This window comes from Petaurus breviceps, unplaced genomic scaffold (assembly GCF_028583685.1).
Source record: "Petaurus breviceps papuanus isolate PSGF00001 unplaced genomic scaffold, PetGlider_PUasm1.0 126, whole genome shotgun sequence".
NCBI lineage: Eukaryota > Metazoa > Chordata > Mammalia > Diprotodontia > Petauridae > Petaurus > Petaurus breviceps.
Genome location: NW_027185655.1, coordinates 63,966,335 through 63,983,278, shown reverse-complemented (window position 1 = coordinate 63,983,278; position 16,944 = coordinate 63,966,335). Strand labels below are relative to the sequence as shown.

Sequence of the window (16,944 nt, the reverse complement as noted above, 5' to 3'; positions counted from 1 at the left end):
GGGGATGCGAACATCTATGGTTTATTCTGCTCTATTGGCTGCCAGAAGTTCAGGTAGCTGATTTTTAAACACCCACACTGTGGGCTGATAGCCATAGGAGTAGCTGTTGCCACTGCTTGCAGGCCCTGCGCTTGTCTCTTACCCAGCTCTGACAGACCCCTGTCCTGTGGTGAGAGGTCTGGGAATCGCCCCTGTCGTGGGTGAGTCAATTAATTCTCCCAGGCTTGCTCTGGCTCTGCTCTGGTTGGGTCTGTGCTGGTGCAGCCCTCCGTGCTCTATACTCCCCTTTGCCTGGCACAGCAAATCCTACCAGTTGATTTTCCCCACTTTCCTGGGCTGGAAATCTGCCACGCTCCATCTCCCAATAGATTCTGCCACTCTAAAATTTGTGCAGATTTTAAATCTGTTCACTTTTTAGAGGTAGCTGAAGGAATTTATAGGTGAGCTCAGGTGAGTTCCTGCTTTCACTCTGCCAATACAAGTAATTATTGATCTCACAAAGACAAAGGCATTTAAACGCTTTTTCTTAGTAAAGGGGGTGAGGAGAGTATTGGCAGGATTGTTATGGGGACTGTATTCATTAAATCTCAGATTTTCAAAGGGACTTTAGAGAACCTCCAATTCTAGTACAGCCTAGTGCGAAGAGGAATTCCCAACTCTAGTGTGAAGAGGAAGTCCTGTCTATAGTTATAAGTGGATAAAAAAAAGCTTCTATGGGAGCGATACTTAACTACCTTTGGGCATGCCATCCACTTTTGTATAACTTTAATTGTTATTAAGATTTATTCTTTCATCTCTGCAACTTTTGCCTACTTCTAGTTCTAACTCTTTGAGATTAGATAAAACTAATCTAATTCACAGAGTAAATTAACCTCAGATTGAGTGAAATAGCAGTTTATCTACAGTTGAAGGAATGACAGGTAATCATAAGACTATATATTTGTATGTGTGTATGTATATATATATGTATACATACACACATACATTTAATTGTTAAATATTCCCTTATTTTCATTTGTATTTGTATTTGTATTTTTTATTTATTTATTTTTTAAGCAATCAGGGTTAAGTAACTTGCTCAAGGTTACACAGCCAGATGTTTCTGGGTGGGTAATAAGTGTCTGAGCCCGGATTCCATCTACATGTCATCCCGACACTGGAACCGGTGCTCTTACTCGCTGTGCTACCTGGCCGCCCCTCCATTTATATTTTTAAGGCATTTAATTTGCTATTCATGTTCTTTTAATAAAGAATCCTTTGAAAAAAAATCATGTGGATAGAACTCTGACCTTGGAGTCAGGAGAATCTGAGTTCATATCTTACCTCAGATACTTGACATTAACTAGCTACATGACCCTGAGAAAGTCATTTAACCCCTATTGCCTCACCAAGAAAAGACAGAAAAAGAGAATGTAATTCTGAGATGAGAAACAGCTTGGCAGAGTAGATAGATGGCTGTCCTTGGAGACAAGAAGATCTAAGTTCAGACTCTGTCCCTGACATATACCTTCTTTGTGGCCATTGTCAAGACACTTAACCCTCAGGCTACTCTCAAAGAGTACAAGTTATTAAAAATTATAGGTCTGCACTGGCACAGGCATTTTCCTCACCAGGAGTTTCCTACAATGACAGTCATAGTTATAGACAACAAATCAGAATAAAAAGTAATATACTTTTATTTTTTATTATTATAATTATATTATAATTTATTATAATTAAAAATTATTTATTTTTATCTATAAGAATAAAAAGCCAAGCTACACAAATAGCAGTTGAAAAAAAGGTTTATATAAATGTACCTTTATATCATGAGATCACATAACTAAAAAGTGAAAGACATTAGAGATCATTTAATTTACAGGTGTCAAAGTAATTTTCCTTACACACAAGTCTGATCATCTCCCTCCCTTATTCAAGAAACGCTTTGATTCTCTACTTCCTGTAATGTAATATGTAAACTCTTTGTTTTTTCTGGTGTAACTTTTTTTCCTGACGCTACATCAAAATTGCTTAGAATGGAGTAATTTCTTTACTTATTTATGCTTTCCATGATAATTGTACTTATTTACCTGTCTTGTATTTCTTTTATTGTTGTTGTTATATTTGTACTAGGAATATTCTACTTATTTTTTTTCCTTTTGTTTAACATCAGTTTCTTTTCATTAATTATTAGGTTCAGATTTGCAGGATATGTTATTTTTGAATTGCAGTTTGAGTTCCTTTGCTTTTCAGAATGTTTTTCCATTCCTTCTTGTGATTTCTCATTGCTAGGGAATAATCTTCTGTTATTCAGATTCCTTTTCTTTTATACTTGAAGATGCTTCTCTTGGCTTCTTACAGAATTTGTTGTTTGTCATTGTCATTATTAAATTTAACCACTATCTGTCTTCAAGTTTGCAGAGGTAGATTTTTTTTCTGGAGGCAATTTGTGGATTCTTTCAAATTATGCTTTGTTTTCTATATTCAGAAATCCTGCTCAGTTTTCTTGGATTATGTCCTGCACAACCTAAGTTGTCTCTGCGTATCCTGTCTTCACAGTCAACTGCTTTAGTTTGCATAGTTCACATGTTCTTTTTTAAACATTTTTACCTTTTGTTCTATGCTAGGTTTTCTCCATCTCAGTATTTTTGTGTTTCAAAATTTTAATCTCACTCATTTAGAGAAATGGAAACATTGTAGATTCAGTTTTCTCTGCTCTACTAATTAACTTTTTAAAATTTTTCATTGAGAACTCGTAAGTTTTGAGCTACAGTCATTCCTGATTTCATCTTTTTCGTTTTTCATTTGTCTTTTGAATCATTGTTAAATTTTTTGTCATTCCACTATCTCTTTGGAATGCAATTCCATTAGGCATTGATTCTCTTTCCTATGCTTTATCATATTTGTTTAAAAAGCTTTGAAGATTTAGTGCTTATCTTTCTTACTGACCTTAGGATCCTTAGTGTCTAGCCTTTGTTCTAACCTTAAGATTTACTTCATCCACTATTGCCCTGGTTTTTTGTTTTGTTTTGGGGTAGTTTTCCTTCTTGAAATCTTGGGTATTTCAACTTAAAAAAAATATTCTCTCACCATTACTTTTCTGATTTCCCTCTCCCACCCCACACCCATATACTTTTCCAACTGGTATGTAAAGATACCTCAGTCTACTCTAACACTGGGGAATGTAGGCTTCACCAACTTGAGTCACTACCCTCAGTAGCTTAGAGGAAGGACAGAACAGGCCTCAGGGGGGGTTCAATTCCCTTTTCTTAAAGCTGAGCACAGACACATGCTAACTCCCCTACTTTCTAACTTGGTTCTCCTTTCTTCTTTTGCCTGAACTAAATGAGTATTTCCCAAATTAAGTAAACTTTTTGCAAGTGAGAGAAGGATGCGAGTGTTCTAGGTAGAGTCCCTAATCTAGTTCTGAGCCTAAGAAAGCAATATACTTTTACTTCTCTCTTCCTCCTCACATGGCTGGGCCGAATAAGCGTCTGCTCTTTGCTATGGGGTGAGAGACAGGCAGGAGATGGTGCATTCTGGCAGTCTGCCATGCAGAGAATCCTACAATGTGACTGGGCACAAACCTATAGTTTGTGCATTCCATCTGAGCATAAAAGCCTGGAATTCTCCAGTGTTAAGTCATAAGGACTTTTACCTTGAAGGGTTTTTATCTTTGTCCTGTGAACTTAGCTGTAATCACTTTATGCTACCCCTTTTTCTTGGAAGGTTAGAGCATAAAAGAGCTTTGTAAAAAGTGATTAAGATTAGAGCATAAAAGAGCTTTGTAAAAAGTGATTAATCTACCATGTGATGCAGCAGTCTGTTTATTTTGAAAGCTCCTTATAGCCTAACACCAACCTACCTTTCCAACCTCATACATTACTCTTTCCTGCAGTCTATGGTCTATCAAAACTGGCCTTCTTAATCTTTTGTTTTTTCTTCATTTTTCAAATGCTTTATTAACTTCTGATTTACATAATTAATTTCTGCCAGATTTTGAGTTACAAATTTTCTCCCCATTTTTCCACTACCCACCACCTCAAAATAGCAAGACCCACAAGATATCCCCTCCTCCAATCTGCTCTCTCCCATATCTTCTGCCATACCCCCTTTGACTTTTCCAGTAGGGCATAGTGGATCTCTATGCCCCAGTGCCTGTATATCTTATTTCCCAATTACATGTAAAATAGTATTAATAATAGTATATATATATAATTTTAAACATTTGATTTTAAAACTTTGAATTCCAGATCCATTCCTTTCCTCCCTTATTACCCACCCTTACTGGGAAGAAAAGCAGTTCAATATAGATTGTATATGTGTAGCTAATGCAAAACATTAACATAGAAGATATATTGTAAAAGACTGACTATATTTCCTACCCTCCTATCCCACTACCCACTTGTTCTATTCTCTACTTTGGTCCTGTCCCTTTTCAAAAGTGAGTGCTTCCAACTTCCCTCCCCCCTGGCCTGTCCTCCCTTCCATCATCCCCTCTCTCATCCCCTTCCCCCCTACTCTCCTGGAGGGTAAGATACCCTATTCAGTGTGTATGTCATTCCTTCCCCGAGCCAAATTCAATGAGAATGAGGTTGACCCATTCCCTTTTGCTTCCTATTCTTCCCCTCCGTTGTAACCATTTTCCCTTGCCTCTTGTATATGAGATAGTTTACCCCATTCTGTCTCTCCCCATCTCCTCTCATTATATTCCTCTCTTACCTCTTAATTTTACCTTTTAAGTATCATCTCTTCCTATTAAATTGGTCCTGTGCCCTTTCTCTATGTATACCTGTAAACATATATACACACATTCACAGAAGTATTCATATGCCTGTATAATCTCCAATATAGACATATATATTCCCTTCAACTATTTTCATACTGAGAAAAGTTTCTTCAGTTACAATTATCGTTTTTTTCATGTAGGAATATTAATAGTTCAACTTTGGTAAGTGGCTTATGATTTCTTCTCCCTGTTTACCTTCTCATGCTTCTCTTGCTTCTTGTATCTGAATGTCAAATTTTCTATTCAACTCTGGTTTTTTCATTAAGAATGTTTGAAAGTCCTCTATTCCACTGAATGACCATATTTTCCCCTGAAACGATACTCAGTCTTGCTGGGTAGGTGATTCTTGGTTTTAATCCCAGCCCTCTGGAATATCATATTCCAAGCCCTTCGATCCCTCAATCTAGAAGCTGCCAGATCCTGTGTTATCCTGATTTTGTTTCTACAATGTTCAAATTGTTTCTTCCTGGCTGTTGATAATATTCTCTCCTTGATCTGGGAATTCCAGAACCTGGATATAATATTCCTAGGAGTTTTCTTTTTTGAATCTTTTTCAGGAGGTGATCAGTGGATTCTTTCAACCTCTGTTTTGCCTTCTGGTTCTAAAACATCAGGGAAATTTTCCTTGAGAATTTCTTGGAGGATGATTTCTAGGTTCTTTCTTTGCTCATGGTTTTCAGGTAGTCCAGTAATTTTTAAATTCTCTCTCCTAGATCTATTTTCCAGGTCAGTAGTTTTTCCTATGAGATATTTCACATTGCCTTCTATTTTATTTGTTTGGATCTGTTTAACATCATCTTGATTTCGCATAAAGTCATTAGCTTCCCTTTGCTCCATTCTAAATCTGAGGCAATTATTCTCCTGATTGAGCTTTTGAGATTCTTTTTCCATCTGGCAAATTCAGTTTTTTAAGGCATTCCTCTCCTCATTGCCTTTTTGAGCCTCTTTTGCCATTTGAGTTAGTCTATTTTTTAAGGTGTAATTTTCCTCAGTCAGGCTGTTGACTCTCATTTTGTAATTTTCTTGCATCGTTCTCATTTCTCTTTCCAATTTTTCCTCCACTTCTCTTATCTGCTTTTTAAGGTCCTCTATGGTCTTGTTACAGCTCGTATTTTCCTTTGAACCTTTTCCTGCAGGAGTTCTGACTTCACTGTCTTCCTCCTGTTCCATGCTTTGCTCCTTTTTGTCCCCAAAATAGGAGTGTAATGTTGGAATCTTCTGTCTGCTTTGTTTTCTTTGCCTGGTCATGTTGCCCCTCAGTCACTTGACCCCTGGGCTTTTTGACCCAGTAGGACTCTGCCACCAGACAGGGGAGCTTTTGTCCCAAACGCTGGGGTTTTCTCAGCTGCCGGAGATATTAGATGGGTGCCCTTTCTGAGGTCTCAACATGCTCTGGCTGCTGGACACACACGCCAGGACCTCCACCCTAGACTGCAATCCAGATCCAAGCAGGTTAAAGCAAGAATGATTACTCCTCAGACTGGTGCTTGGTCTCCCTACACTCTGCAGGCCAGGAGCTGAAGCTGCCATGTGGCTCTGGTTGAGCCAAGGTGTCTCAACGGCTCCCAGGGCAAAAGCCGAAGCTCTCCCAACTACTGGTCCCAAAGTCCACACTGCACTGACCTCTCACTTTGTCCTTAGCATCTATGTGTTGATAAATCTGGAAACGGCCACAACTGCTGGTGATCTGGAGTAGCTGGTCAGGCCCGCCCTGTGGCTAAAACCTCTGGCTCACCCGGGCCTGGGCTTGGCTCCCAGAGTTCTGTGCTGTCCAATTCCTGCTGGGCTGTCCTCAGGGGAAGGTTAGATTCTCTGTGTCATTTTGTGGGTTCTGCAGCTCCAAAGTTTGTTTGGAGTCCTCTTTTACATGGATTGGGGAAGGTGGAAGCCAGAGCCACATGGAGAATCTGCTTCTACTCTGCCATCTGGACTCTGCCCCCACATTATGTGGCCTTCTTAATTTTTTTTTTTTTTTTCTTAAGCAATCAGGGTTAAGTAACTTGCTCAAGGTTACACGGCCAGTTATTTCTGGGTGTGGTGCTGGAGTATCTGAGCCCGGGATTCGATCTCCAGGTCATCCTGACATTGGAGCCGGTCTTCTTACTCGCTGTGCTACCTGGCTGCCCCGTGGCCTTCTTAATCTTAAGAGTATAAAAAAAGTGTAATGAGACAACCTACTAAAATTTCTAGGATATAACTAAAGAGTTCCTCAGAAGAAAAACTGTCTCACTATAAAATTAACAAAATAGAAAATGAAGGATCAATAAACAATTAAAATATGAATTTATTTTAAAATATGAATCAATAAATAGACAGTTTAAAAAAAATTAGCCATGGAAAGAGAAAGGTCACCAGTATCAAGTACCACAGAACAAGTAGGGAGAATGTGGTTAGAGAAAAGAAGATTGGGGGAAAAAAATAGCATCAGAGAGAACTTTCAATAGACTGATAGGGAATCAAGGCTGGTCTCACAGATTATAGAGGAATGGATGATGAGATATTGACTTTTCATTTATCCCTTCTTTATGTAGCCTGGGTCCTCATGGGGTGTAGAAAAAGTATACCTAGTGGGCTTAGAGAATTTAAATTTAGGACGGACTTTAAATGTTATTTGAGTCTAATCCTGTTCTTTTATAGAAGGGAAACCCAGGTCTTCTGAGGGCAAATCCAGTGTATTTTTATACTATATGGCAGTGCTTTTCTAAATTTAAAGTAACAGTTCTGAGTTTTAAAATTTTAAAAACTAAAATATATGCTGACAGGCTAATGTGTTTATAATAAACATTAATTTTGAAATCTCTAAGGGATAATTATAACTCACATTTATACATAATGCTGTAAGGTAAATAGTGTAAATATTACTGCCCCCCCCCATTTTATGAATATGGAAACTGAATCTCAAAGGAATGAAATCACTTGCTTTTACCACACCAGTGGCAAATTTTAGAGCTAAGCTTCAAACCCAATTGGATCTGTTGATGCCAAGTATAACGTGATTGCTGTACCGCCACACTGGCTCAAATAGCTAATATCATGGTGGATAAACTAAATATGATTCATTCATTGGTGCTTAGTTACTTGCATATAATAACTATTATATATACATATATCCACATATATGTATATAAATACACATATCCACATATATGTATGTAAATACATATATATATGTAAATACATATATATGTTTTGCCTAATAGCTTCTACTTATAGCGAAATAAACTCTGACAAATGATATGAGTTGCAATCATTTCTCTCTAAGTAAAGAAACTTGAACTACTCAAGGATCTTAAAAGTTGTCACTGTGGATAGGACCCCAGTGTCAATTTTCCCTCTCTCCTAAAAGCCTTAGTAATCAGTCTTCATGAGTGACTGTGGCCAAAAATCCATCACTTTGGGCTGAACCTCCTTTGAGCCTCCCCAAAGTTAACTAGACTGGTCCTTGGATGAAAGACAAATAGTTCTTGCCAGGCCTATACTTGAAGCGTTTCTAGCTTGAAAATAGCACCCACCAAAGCTTATGCCCAATCGGCATGGCCTTGGGTAACTCAGGGTCACCTGTGAGGAATTTCCTGGAGGCTAAATGAGATGACATAAGAATCGTTTGATTTTTCTTTAAAGACTAATTTATTTCCAGATACTTTTCAGTGTTAATCCAGTTGTAAGACTAGAGGTTTTCCAGCTGAGATGAAGTTTCATTATATAGCATGATGGAGGAGTTATTTTATGAGCCATGCAATTGAAAAGATTTTGGATATGATGACTTCTGGGCATGACAGTTGTGCACCTTTACCAGGGAGTGAATGTCCATGGAGTAAATTATGGAGTACTTATAGGCACCCATTTTTCCTTTCAGAAACTATGGGGCATGTTAAATGCACTTATGATGGATAGCAGGGCATACAGAGTTTAAAACCCACATTTTTAAAGTGAGCCTGTTTAACCTTGTACGATACTTTAACATGGCACTTTCGAATTAGAAGCACATAGCAGTAACATTTGTTGCCAACCTAGCTCTATTTATTAACTCAGTGGAGCTATGAGGAGGAGTGTTTGAAAGCCAAGATCTGGTTCTTCAACTTGAAAATCATTTTTGATCTTTCTCATCTGAGGTCTTACATAAGCACTGTTTAAAAAAAACCTGGACATGCTAATAATCAATCCTATACAAACTGAAAGCTTATGAATTTTTCATAGCGACATTGTAGCTTTAAAGCTAACCGTAAATATTTATAAAGCTCTTCCTTCCAATACTTTTTAAAAGGAGATCAGTGCCTGGCGTGGCTAGGAGATAATGGTGTTTTAGCTGATTTTCCTTTGAAATGTAGAAAAGTCTTTAAATTTTCTCACATTATTCTCCCTAATGTACACCATGAAGGACAAATATTATGACTTATGGTTAGGATAAATCTTGTGATGGTAAATATTACTGAGAAGTAGACTTTCCCCATTGGAGTGAATGGAAATAAGATATATTAAGGGATTTAAAGTATTTTCTTTAACATATATTAAGGATAATGCAGCCTAGCCTTTTTTTTTTTTTGCTTGTATATTTTTTTACTCACAATTCAGAAAAGGCTAGGCTGTCCATAGACTAGTCTTTTAAACAAAAAATAGTTCTCTCAGGATGGCTAGGTGGTGCAGTGAATAGAGCACTGGCCCTGGAGTCAGGAGGACCTGAGTTCAAATCTCGCCTCAAATTAACACTTACAAGCCATGTGACCTTGGGCAAGTCACTTAACCCCAATTGCCCTGCCCTCTCCCCTCCAAAAAGCAATAAATAAATAAATATTTAAAAAGAATTCTCTCTTCCAATTAAAAATTATCCAACTATAAAGGAAAAAAAGTAGGGCTATATTTACTTAGACTTACTGTTTTATCCTTTCAAAAAGAGTAGCATTTCCCTAAGGAGTTCAGTCTTTTTACTTTGGTAAAAACAGTTCATCTGCGATTTTAATTTGAGAAAAAACAAAGAGACTCAAAGACTGGAGACTTATGCTGAATAACTGTTGTACCAAAGTATTTACTTGCAGCCAGAAAGCCATTACTTCTAGAAATTATGTCATAAAGAGTCAATACTTGTTGTATCTCTGCCTCTAGCAAGCTTGAGTATTTGCATCTCTCCCAATTGTGTTTTTTTTTTTTTTCAGAATTCACTTTGGAATGAATGGTGCTGTCCTGATTAATCCACTGAAGAGTAAAGATCAAACTAGAGCACCCCCTGTTTTTGAAGTACAGCTCACCAAAGATTTGATTTGTTTCTATGACTCAAGTGTAGAATTCAGGTGAGATAAAATCCCTCCCCTCCATCCCCTCTCCCCCCATCCCCCCAAAAATCAGTGTCTACCATTTGAATGGGGACCAGAAACATGAATGAAAAATAAGTGTATATATCAAATAGAAATGTTGGTGAGCGTCGTCCTAGATTGAGTGTTTCCTCCAGCTTCCTACTGATTGTAAGGCAGGTTAAAAAAAAAGAAAAAGTTGTTTATTGGTCCTCTTTCCTTTTTTTTTTTTTTTGCACCAGTTGCAGCCCAGAGATTCTCCTCTACTCCTTTCTCGTAGAGCCCTCCTTCAAATTAAAGCAAAAACAAATCAACACATCGACCATGTTTACCAAATATTTGCCATTTTTCCTCTGTTATCCATGACCATTGGAGTTGATATTAAGGAGTCATGCTTTAATGATTCACTAAAGTATGATTAGTCACTGCATTGGTCAGAGTTCTGATATCTTTCATCGTTTCTTTCTTTCCACTGTAGGACACTTTATGATCATCTCAGAATTTTCACAGGATCGCATTTAAAGCTAACAAGCTGAAAGAGTCCTTATAGGTCATCAAATCCAACTGGCTTCATTTTTACAGATGAGGAAACTGAGGCCCAGAGAGGTTAAGTGATTTGCCCAGGGTCACATAGCTAGGCCATGAAGCCTGAGTTGAGCTTAGTTGAATTTATGACTCAAAGCCTAGCTCTCTATTCTCCATGCCACCAAGCTGCCTCATCATGAGAAACAATTTCTCCAAGTATTATGTTAATATTTCATGTAAATGATTGGCACATCCAGGTTGACATGATTTATCTGTATTCATGACAAAGCCCACAAAGTATGTGATTCCTTTTTCTTAATTAATGAAACTGTGAACCTACTCAAAGGTAATATATTTTCTCTTCTGCAGGAATTCTCTGGAAAGTAAACAGAGGATAAGAATGATGGAAGACTTAGATGTCTGCTCACCCAAATTTAACTTCTCAAGGGCAGAAAGTGAAGTGAAAAAGCAGAAAGACCGGATGTTATGTGATGTATTATTGGACCAGAATGTGTTACCTGGAGTTGGAAACATCATAAAAAATGAAGCCCTCTTTGACAGTGGACTTCACCCAGCAGTTAAAGTATGTTTTTTTTTTTTTTCCTTTTGGAGGGCAATTGGGGTTAAGTAACTTCCCCAAGGTTACAAGGCTAGTATTTTTGTGTGGGTGTTAAGTGTCTCAGGCCAGAACCGAACTCGGGTCCTCCCAACTCCAGGGCCAGCGCTTTACTCACTGCACCTAGCCGCCCCTAAAGTATGTTTTAAAGAGGATTTTAAAAAAATTTTCATATTTCTGGTAACAGTAGGACCCTTTTATACTGGTTGAGGATGAGGGGATAGAACTAGCCTTCATCTCACATACTGTACCATGTTTTCATTCAGTCATTTTTCATTTGTGTCTAATTCTTTGTTACCCTATTTGGGGAGCAATTTGTTTTATCCTTCTCCAATACTGTACCACATCAACCTTTAAAAACTTTTGACATCTCTTGTTTTTACATCATCTTTATTCTAAAATATATATCCTACTGATTCACCCAATGAGCCTTTTCTTATAACAAGATGAGTGAAACCAATCATAACAGAAACCATGTCTAACTGTTGATACTATATTCCCCACTCATCACCCCCCACCTCTGACAAAAAGAGAGAAAGGTATAAACCATACATGCCTTTTTATGTATAATTGCGGTAGTGGTAGGGTTAACCCAAAATATAGATCAGTCTGTATAATAATGAACTATTTATTACTCTCTTAGTGTCCTTCTTTATATACATAATAACATTCACAGCAACCTCTTTCTGTGTGTTGGACAAATACATGCCCACCATGAAAGTGGTGGCATACCTACCTCAGCATTTCCAGGATCCATAGTTTCACCTGGGGTGGACACTCCTTTCACTGATGCAACAGTTTGTAACCCTGCCCTGTCATAGTGAATGGCTTCATAAGCAAAGACACAGACACAGACAAGAGACAGGCTGACAAGAGAGCTAGAGGCAGATGAGAGAGATAGAGAGACAAAGGAGAGATTAGAAAGACCAGAGAGAGGCAAATGAGAGAAAGGCAGATGAGAGAAATAAAGACAGGCAAAAAACAGGGACAGAGAGAGAACATGTCACCTGCTGATCAATCTTCTGATGATGTGTAGACACTTGGCCTATGGCCAAGGCTATACTTGTAGTCTATGTAACCTGATAGAGGACCTGCAAGAGATTGCCCTTTACTAGCATAGGCTTTGAGAACACAGAGTCATGTTTATGTGACGAGGAAACATTGGAATAGAACTATATTGGGTGGTGATGTATTTAAATTCCTGTTAGAGTTATTCAGGGAAAAACAAAACGGACAAGACATTGATATGTGTTTTTTGTTTTTTTTTGCATCAAAGTTTATTCCTTGAAAACAGTTAAACAGGGCTGCCTAATAACAAGACTGTGACTGAGAGTAGTAACATGTCCCAGTCAATGGTACCTTACAAATTTATTTTACATGTGGTTGCTGTATTAGCAGAACAAGGGTTCTTACCCTGTTTTGTGTTATGGACTTTTTTGTAAGCCTAGTGAAATTTGTTGAAGCCTTCTCAAATTTATGTTGTTACTGTTTTTTTTTCCCCATTCATAATGGGAGGAAATGTTAAATTTCAGTTAGATTTTAGGGAAAATAAAGATTATTTTTCTTCCATTCAAGTTTATGGATCTCCCTCAAATCTGTCCACAGACCTCATAGTTCAGATCCCCTCAAATCTGTCTACAGACCCCATGGTACATGGATCCCAGGTTAAGAACCCACCCTAGAGCTAGACATTTTTTTCTGGGTCTGACAAGTATGCCTTACTCTCCATCATCTCTGTATGAACCTATTTAATGTTTATCACATGTGACTATAGATATCTGTATGACTCTAGCTAACTATGACCTTTGATCTAAAAGGTTTAACAGACAGGAAATCAAGGATGGATCAGTAGAAATACATTTGTACTAGTAAGGAAAAATTAAATAAGTCAGTACCTCAGTAATAGAAAGTATGAGAATACATATTTTTTTTGTTGGTGGTAGTTTTTTTTCCTTTTTTTAATGCAGTTACCATAAGTCTGGGGAGTTAATTATTTTCTTGTTGATAATGGGTAGGTAGCAAAGTGTTTATTGCCTTAAGGAGAGAGAAAATGATGTTACTTAGGACTATTAGATTATCTAAATTCAGATTATGTTATTATAAATCAATTAAAGGCATAGACTCAGTGTTGCTTATTTTATTTCTTCATTGCTTTGAAAGATGTTAGTCTGGCCTTTTAATGAAACATAATGCTTTAATATCTATCAAGCTATTATAATCAGTATTCACACTGATTCCAATTGACTACAAACGGCATGATAATAAACCTTAACAGGTATTTTAATAAGCACACTTTTCTCCCTTTATATTTTCTTCATTCTTGGTATCTACTCAGAACCTCTCATGAGATATTGAAGGCTTTCTCTAGATCTTCACCAAAGTTTTTCTTCTGTTAATTCATCCTCTTGGAGGCAGTTATAGGGGTGCAGAGAAGCAAGAGGAGGATAGCTGGGAACATAGCTAAAATAAGAGCCAAATTACCAGCTCCAGTTGATGTATCATCTCCCTTCCCCCATCAGAAAAAAAATTAAAAAATACCAATAAGATGTGTGTGTGTGTGGGGGGAGGGGAATGGAATAATTTTCTACAAACAGCTAGAGTGGCCAGGGAGCCTTTGTGTCATTTGAAACTCTAGGCTGGAGAAGAGAGAGTATGACCATCTTGAGCTGTCCAGGGTCCTAGGCAGAACAGAACAGAAAAGCTGCACCTGCTACCAGTACAACTTTTTACCCCAGTTATTAGATGCAGATTAGGTGAGGTAGAATAAAGCAGTAAGTGAAATTTAACAAAAGGGCAATTTTCCAAGCAAGAAATCATTTATTAATGGGACACACAGCCTGATAATAAAGGATGGGTCAGCTAGCCCTGCCTCTGGCCAGAAGACCTCAAATTGAGGGCTCAATATATTCTCATAAGCTTAGAACAAAGAACCGAACAAAAATCATGTAATCAACCAGCTTTATAGAGGTGAGAGGTTATCGGTGACTCAAAGAAAGTAGGCATAGTCCAAGGTGGTATGACAACCACCTCTCTCCATCTCTGAGAAATGATTTTGTTTAGTGGCAGCTGGGGAATTAGATAAGATCACCTTAATTGTTTGACATGGGACAAAGGTAGTTTTAGCTTCTCGAGGATACCCCACAGACCTTGCAGGAAATGTTGAGATAATGTGTTATGAGAACATTGAGAACAGTTTTTCTTTACTAATAAGCTTAAGCCTTTAGAGAAAGAAACTGAACTTTAGCCTACAATGAGCTGCTTTACCCAGAGGTCAGAGAAGAGGCTTCAGATTTGACAGAATATGTCTATAGAATAAAATCAAATATAAACTATAGGAAAGTATAGGAAAAGCCCATTACCAGAGAAGTAGTCATAGTAGCTTCATCAGCAGGCTATAGGATCATCATGGATCTAGAGCTGGAAGAGAGGGACCTGAGAGACTATTGGATCCAACTCCCTCATTTTACAGATGAGGAAACTGAGCCTCAGAGATGTTAAATGATTGTTCAAGTTCCCTCAAGTATCAAGTGGGCAGGGCTAGGATTCAAACCAAGGTTTTCAGACTGAAGACCTTAAAGAATTAAAGAAGGTCTTTAGTGCCCTGTAACAACCCAGATGTCTTATCCATCATGGACAAAACCACTGTAGACATGCAAGGTGCATCTATACTAACAGTGTCATTAGAAATAATAAATTATATGGTATTTCACCGCATAATCGTCACACCTGATGTTCTTGTTGTTGTTTTTCCCAGTCCAAAAATTGGTTTAGAACCTTTCATCATGTAATTGTTGCATGGTATAATTCTTTTCATCACAGCGTTTAAAAGGTAAAGAGATCAGCAATGTATTCACCAGTGGCATATGGGTACGCATTTATCTCTCAGCCTTGCGAGCCTAGAATTCTCAGCACACACGTATTGTCAGTGTATTTCCAAAAGCCAATTTACGTGGTTTATTTAGAGTGCTGTAATACTAATGGCATTGTCACAGCCCAATGAAGAGCCATAGCTCAAGGGGAGTGGGAGGACAGATGAAGCCGCTGTGAATAAGTCACATGATATGATAAGACTGCATCTTCCCCATGCTAGCTAAACTGTACAGTTCATCTACCAGCATTAGAGTTTAGTAGTAAATTATTTTTAAGTAATACCAGCACAATTTTTTTTAAAGCGTCACATAATGTTGTACCCCCCTTTTTTCAAAAATTTGGCATAAAATCTGCAATGATTATGCAGTGAAATATGGTAGATTATAGGCATATTAAAAGAAGATTATAATTTCACCCATCCCCCAAAAAACACACAAGAAAAAAGCAAGAAGCAAACAACTAAATTGCAAAGCAGCAGAGAACTAAAACATCAATAGAAACATGAGAAAGGAAACTGGTGAAAATGTCAATAGTCATATACTTACCTCAATAGCTTTTAACAGAGGGGCAAGATGACAAATTCTAAGAATAAGGCTAGAAAGTCAAGAGAATAAAAAAATCATGGCAACACAGATAGAACTGGACATCCTAAATGCAAAAGGTATCTTCCCAATAAAAAGAGGGTCAAGATGCCTTAGAAAGTCATATAGATCATAGTAGGGTGAAATGAAAAAATTCAGTTTGGTTTACTTTGGTTTATTTAATTTTTTAAAACAAATTCTGAATTTAATGAACATCAAAAAAAGAAGCATTTTCATATACAAAGTAGAAAGGAAAAAGAATCCCTGTTCTATACCGCTTGCTTTTTTAGAAGTAAACAATAAATTTTGACATATGACTTTCAGAGCTATCTCTACTTGTCAGTGTTTCCTTCTGAACGTCCTGTATCTCTCCCCTGTGCATTTTATTTTTTTAATTATTTTTTTGTTGTTGTTGACAAACATCCTTCTTGTTCTCTCTGCCCCCAAATGAAAAAGAAAGAAAAACAAAACTTCTGTTACAAACTTGTAGACTCAGGCTAAACAAATATCTTCATTGAACATTTTTTTTGAAGTCCTATTCTGCTCTCTGTACTTCATCTCTCTCTCTCAGGAGGTGGTAACCATTTTTCATGAGTCTTCTATAATTGTAGTTGTTCAATATACTGGTCAGAATTCCCAAGTTTTTCAAGTTTGTTTTTACATCATTGTCACTGTGTAAATTGTTCTCATGACTCTATTAACTTCATTCTGTATCAGTTCATGAAAATCTTCTTAAGTTTCTTTCAAACCATTGTTTTCGTCATTTCCTAAAGCACAATTGTATTCCATGTATTTACCATAACTTGTTCAGCCATTCCCCTTCATTTCCATTTCATTGCTGCAACAAAAAGTACTGCTATATTTTTTGTGAGTTCTTTCTTTTGGAATTTGTTGGTTAATTATGTATTAATATGTTATTATATAATATATATAACATATAATAATGTGTTAATAATGTAAACTCACATTTACATATACTCAAAGGTTGACTGAGTGCTTTGCTCACAACAACCCTATAAGAGATATATTATTCCCATATTATTGTTCTCATTTTATTGATGAGGAAACCAAAGGTCAAAGAGGGTAAGTAACCAGCCTAAAGTCCCAGAATTAATTGGTATCTCCACCAGAATTGGAAGCCACTATCTCCTTACTCCAGATCTAGCATTCTTTTAACTATACCATATTGTATATTTCCAGTTGTCTTACTGCATATATACTAATTTCCATTTCATGCCTTGCATCAAAAGCCAAGCCTATAGCCTTTTAACTTTATATAACATATTAGAAGTAGTGACA

At 37.2% G+C, this 16,944-nt stretch overlaps 1 protein-coding gene and 1 long non-coding RNA gene across 3 annotated transcripts in view; both read left to right on the top strand.

Moving 5' to 3' along the window:
• The window catches only part of LOC138170402 (uncharacterized), a 464,830-nt gene that overhangs the window by 400,182 nt on the left and 47,704 nt on the right, over positions 1-16,944 (top strand). The window lies entirely within an intron of this gene.
• NEIL3 (nei like DNA glycosylase 3) overlaps positions 1-16,944 on the top strand; it is a 72,887-nt gene that overhangs the window by 34,307 nt on the left and 21,636 nt on the right. For both annotated transcript variants that reach the window (XM_069096594.1, XM_069096601.1), the window contains 2 exons: positions 9,919-10,053; positions 10,948-11,161. In XM_069096594.1, coding sequence (XP_068952695.1) covers positions 9,919-10,053; positions 10,948-11,161 — 349 coding nt within the window. The remainder of the gene's footprint in view (positions 1-9,918; positions 10,054-10,947; positions 11,162-16,944) is intronic.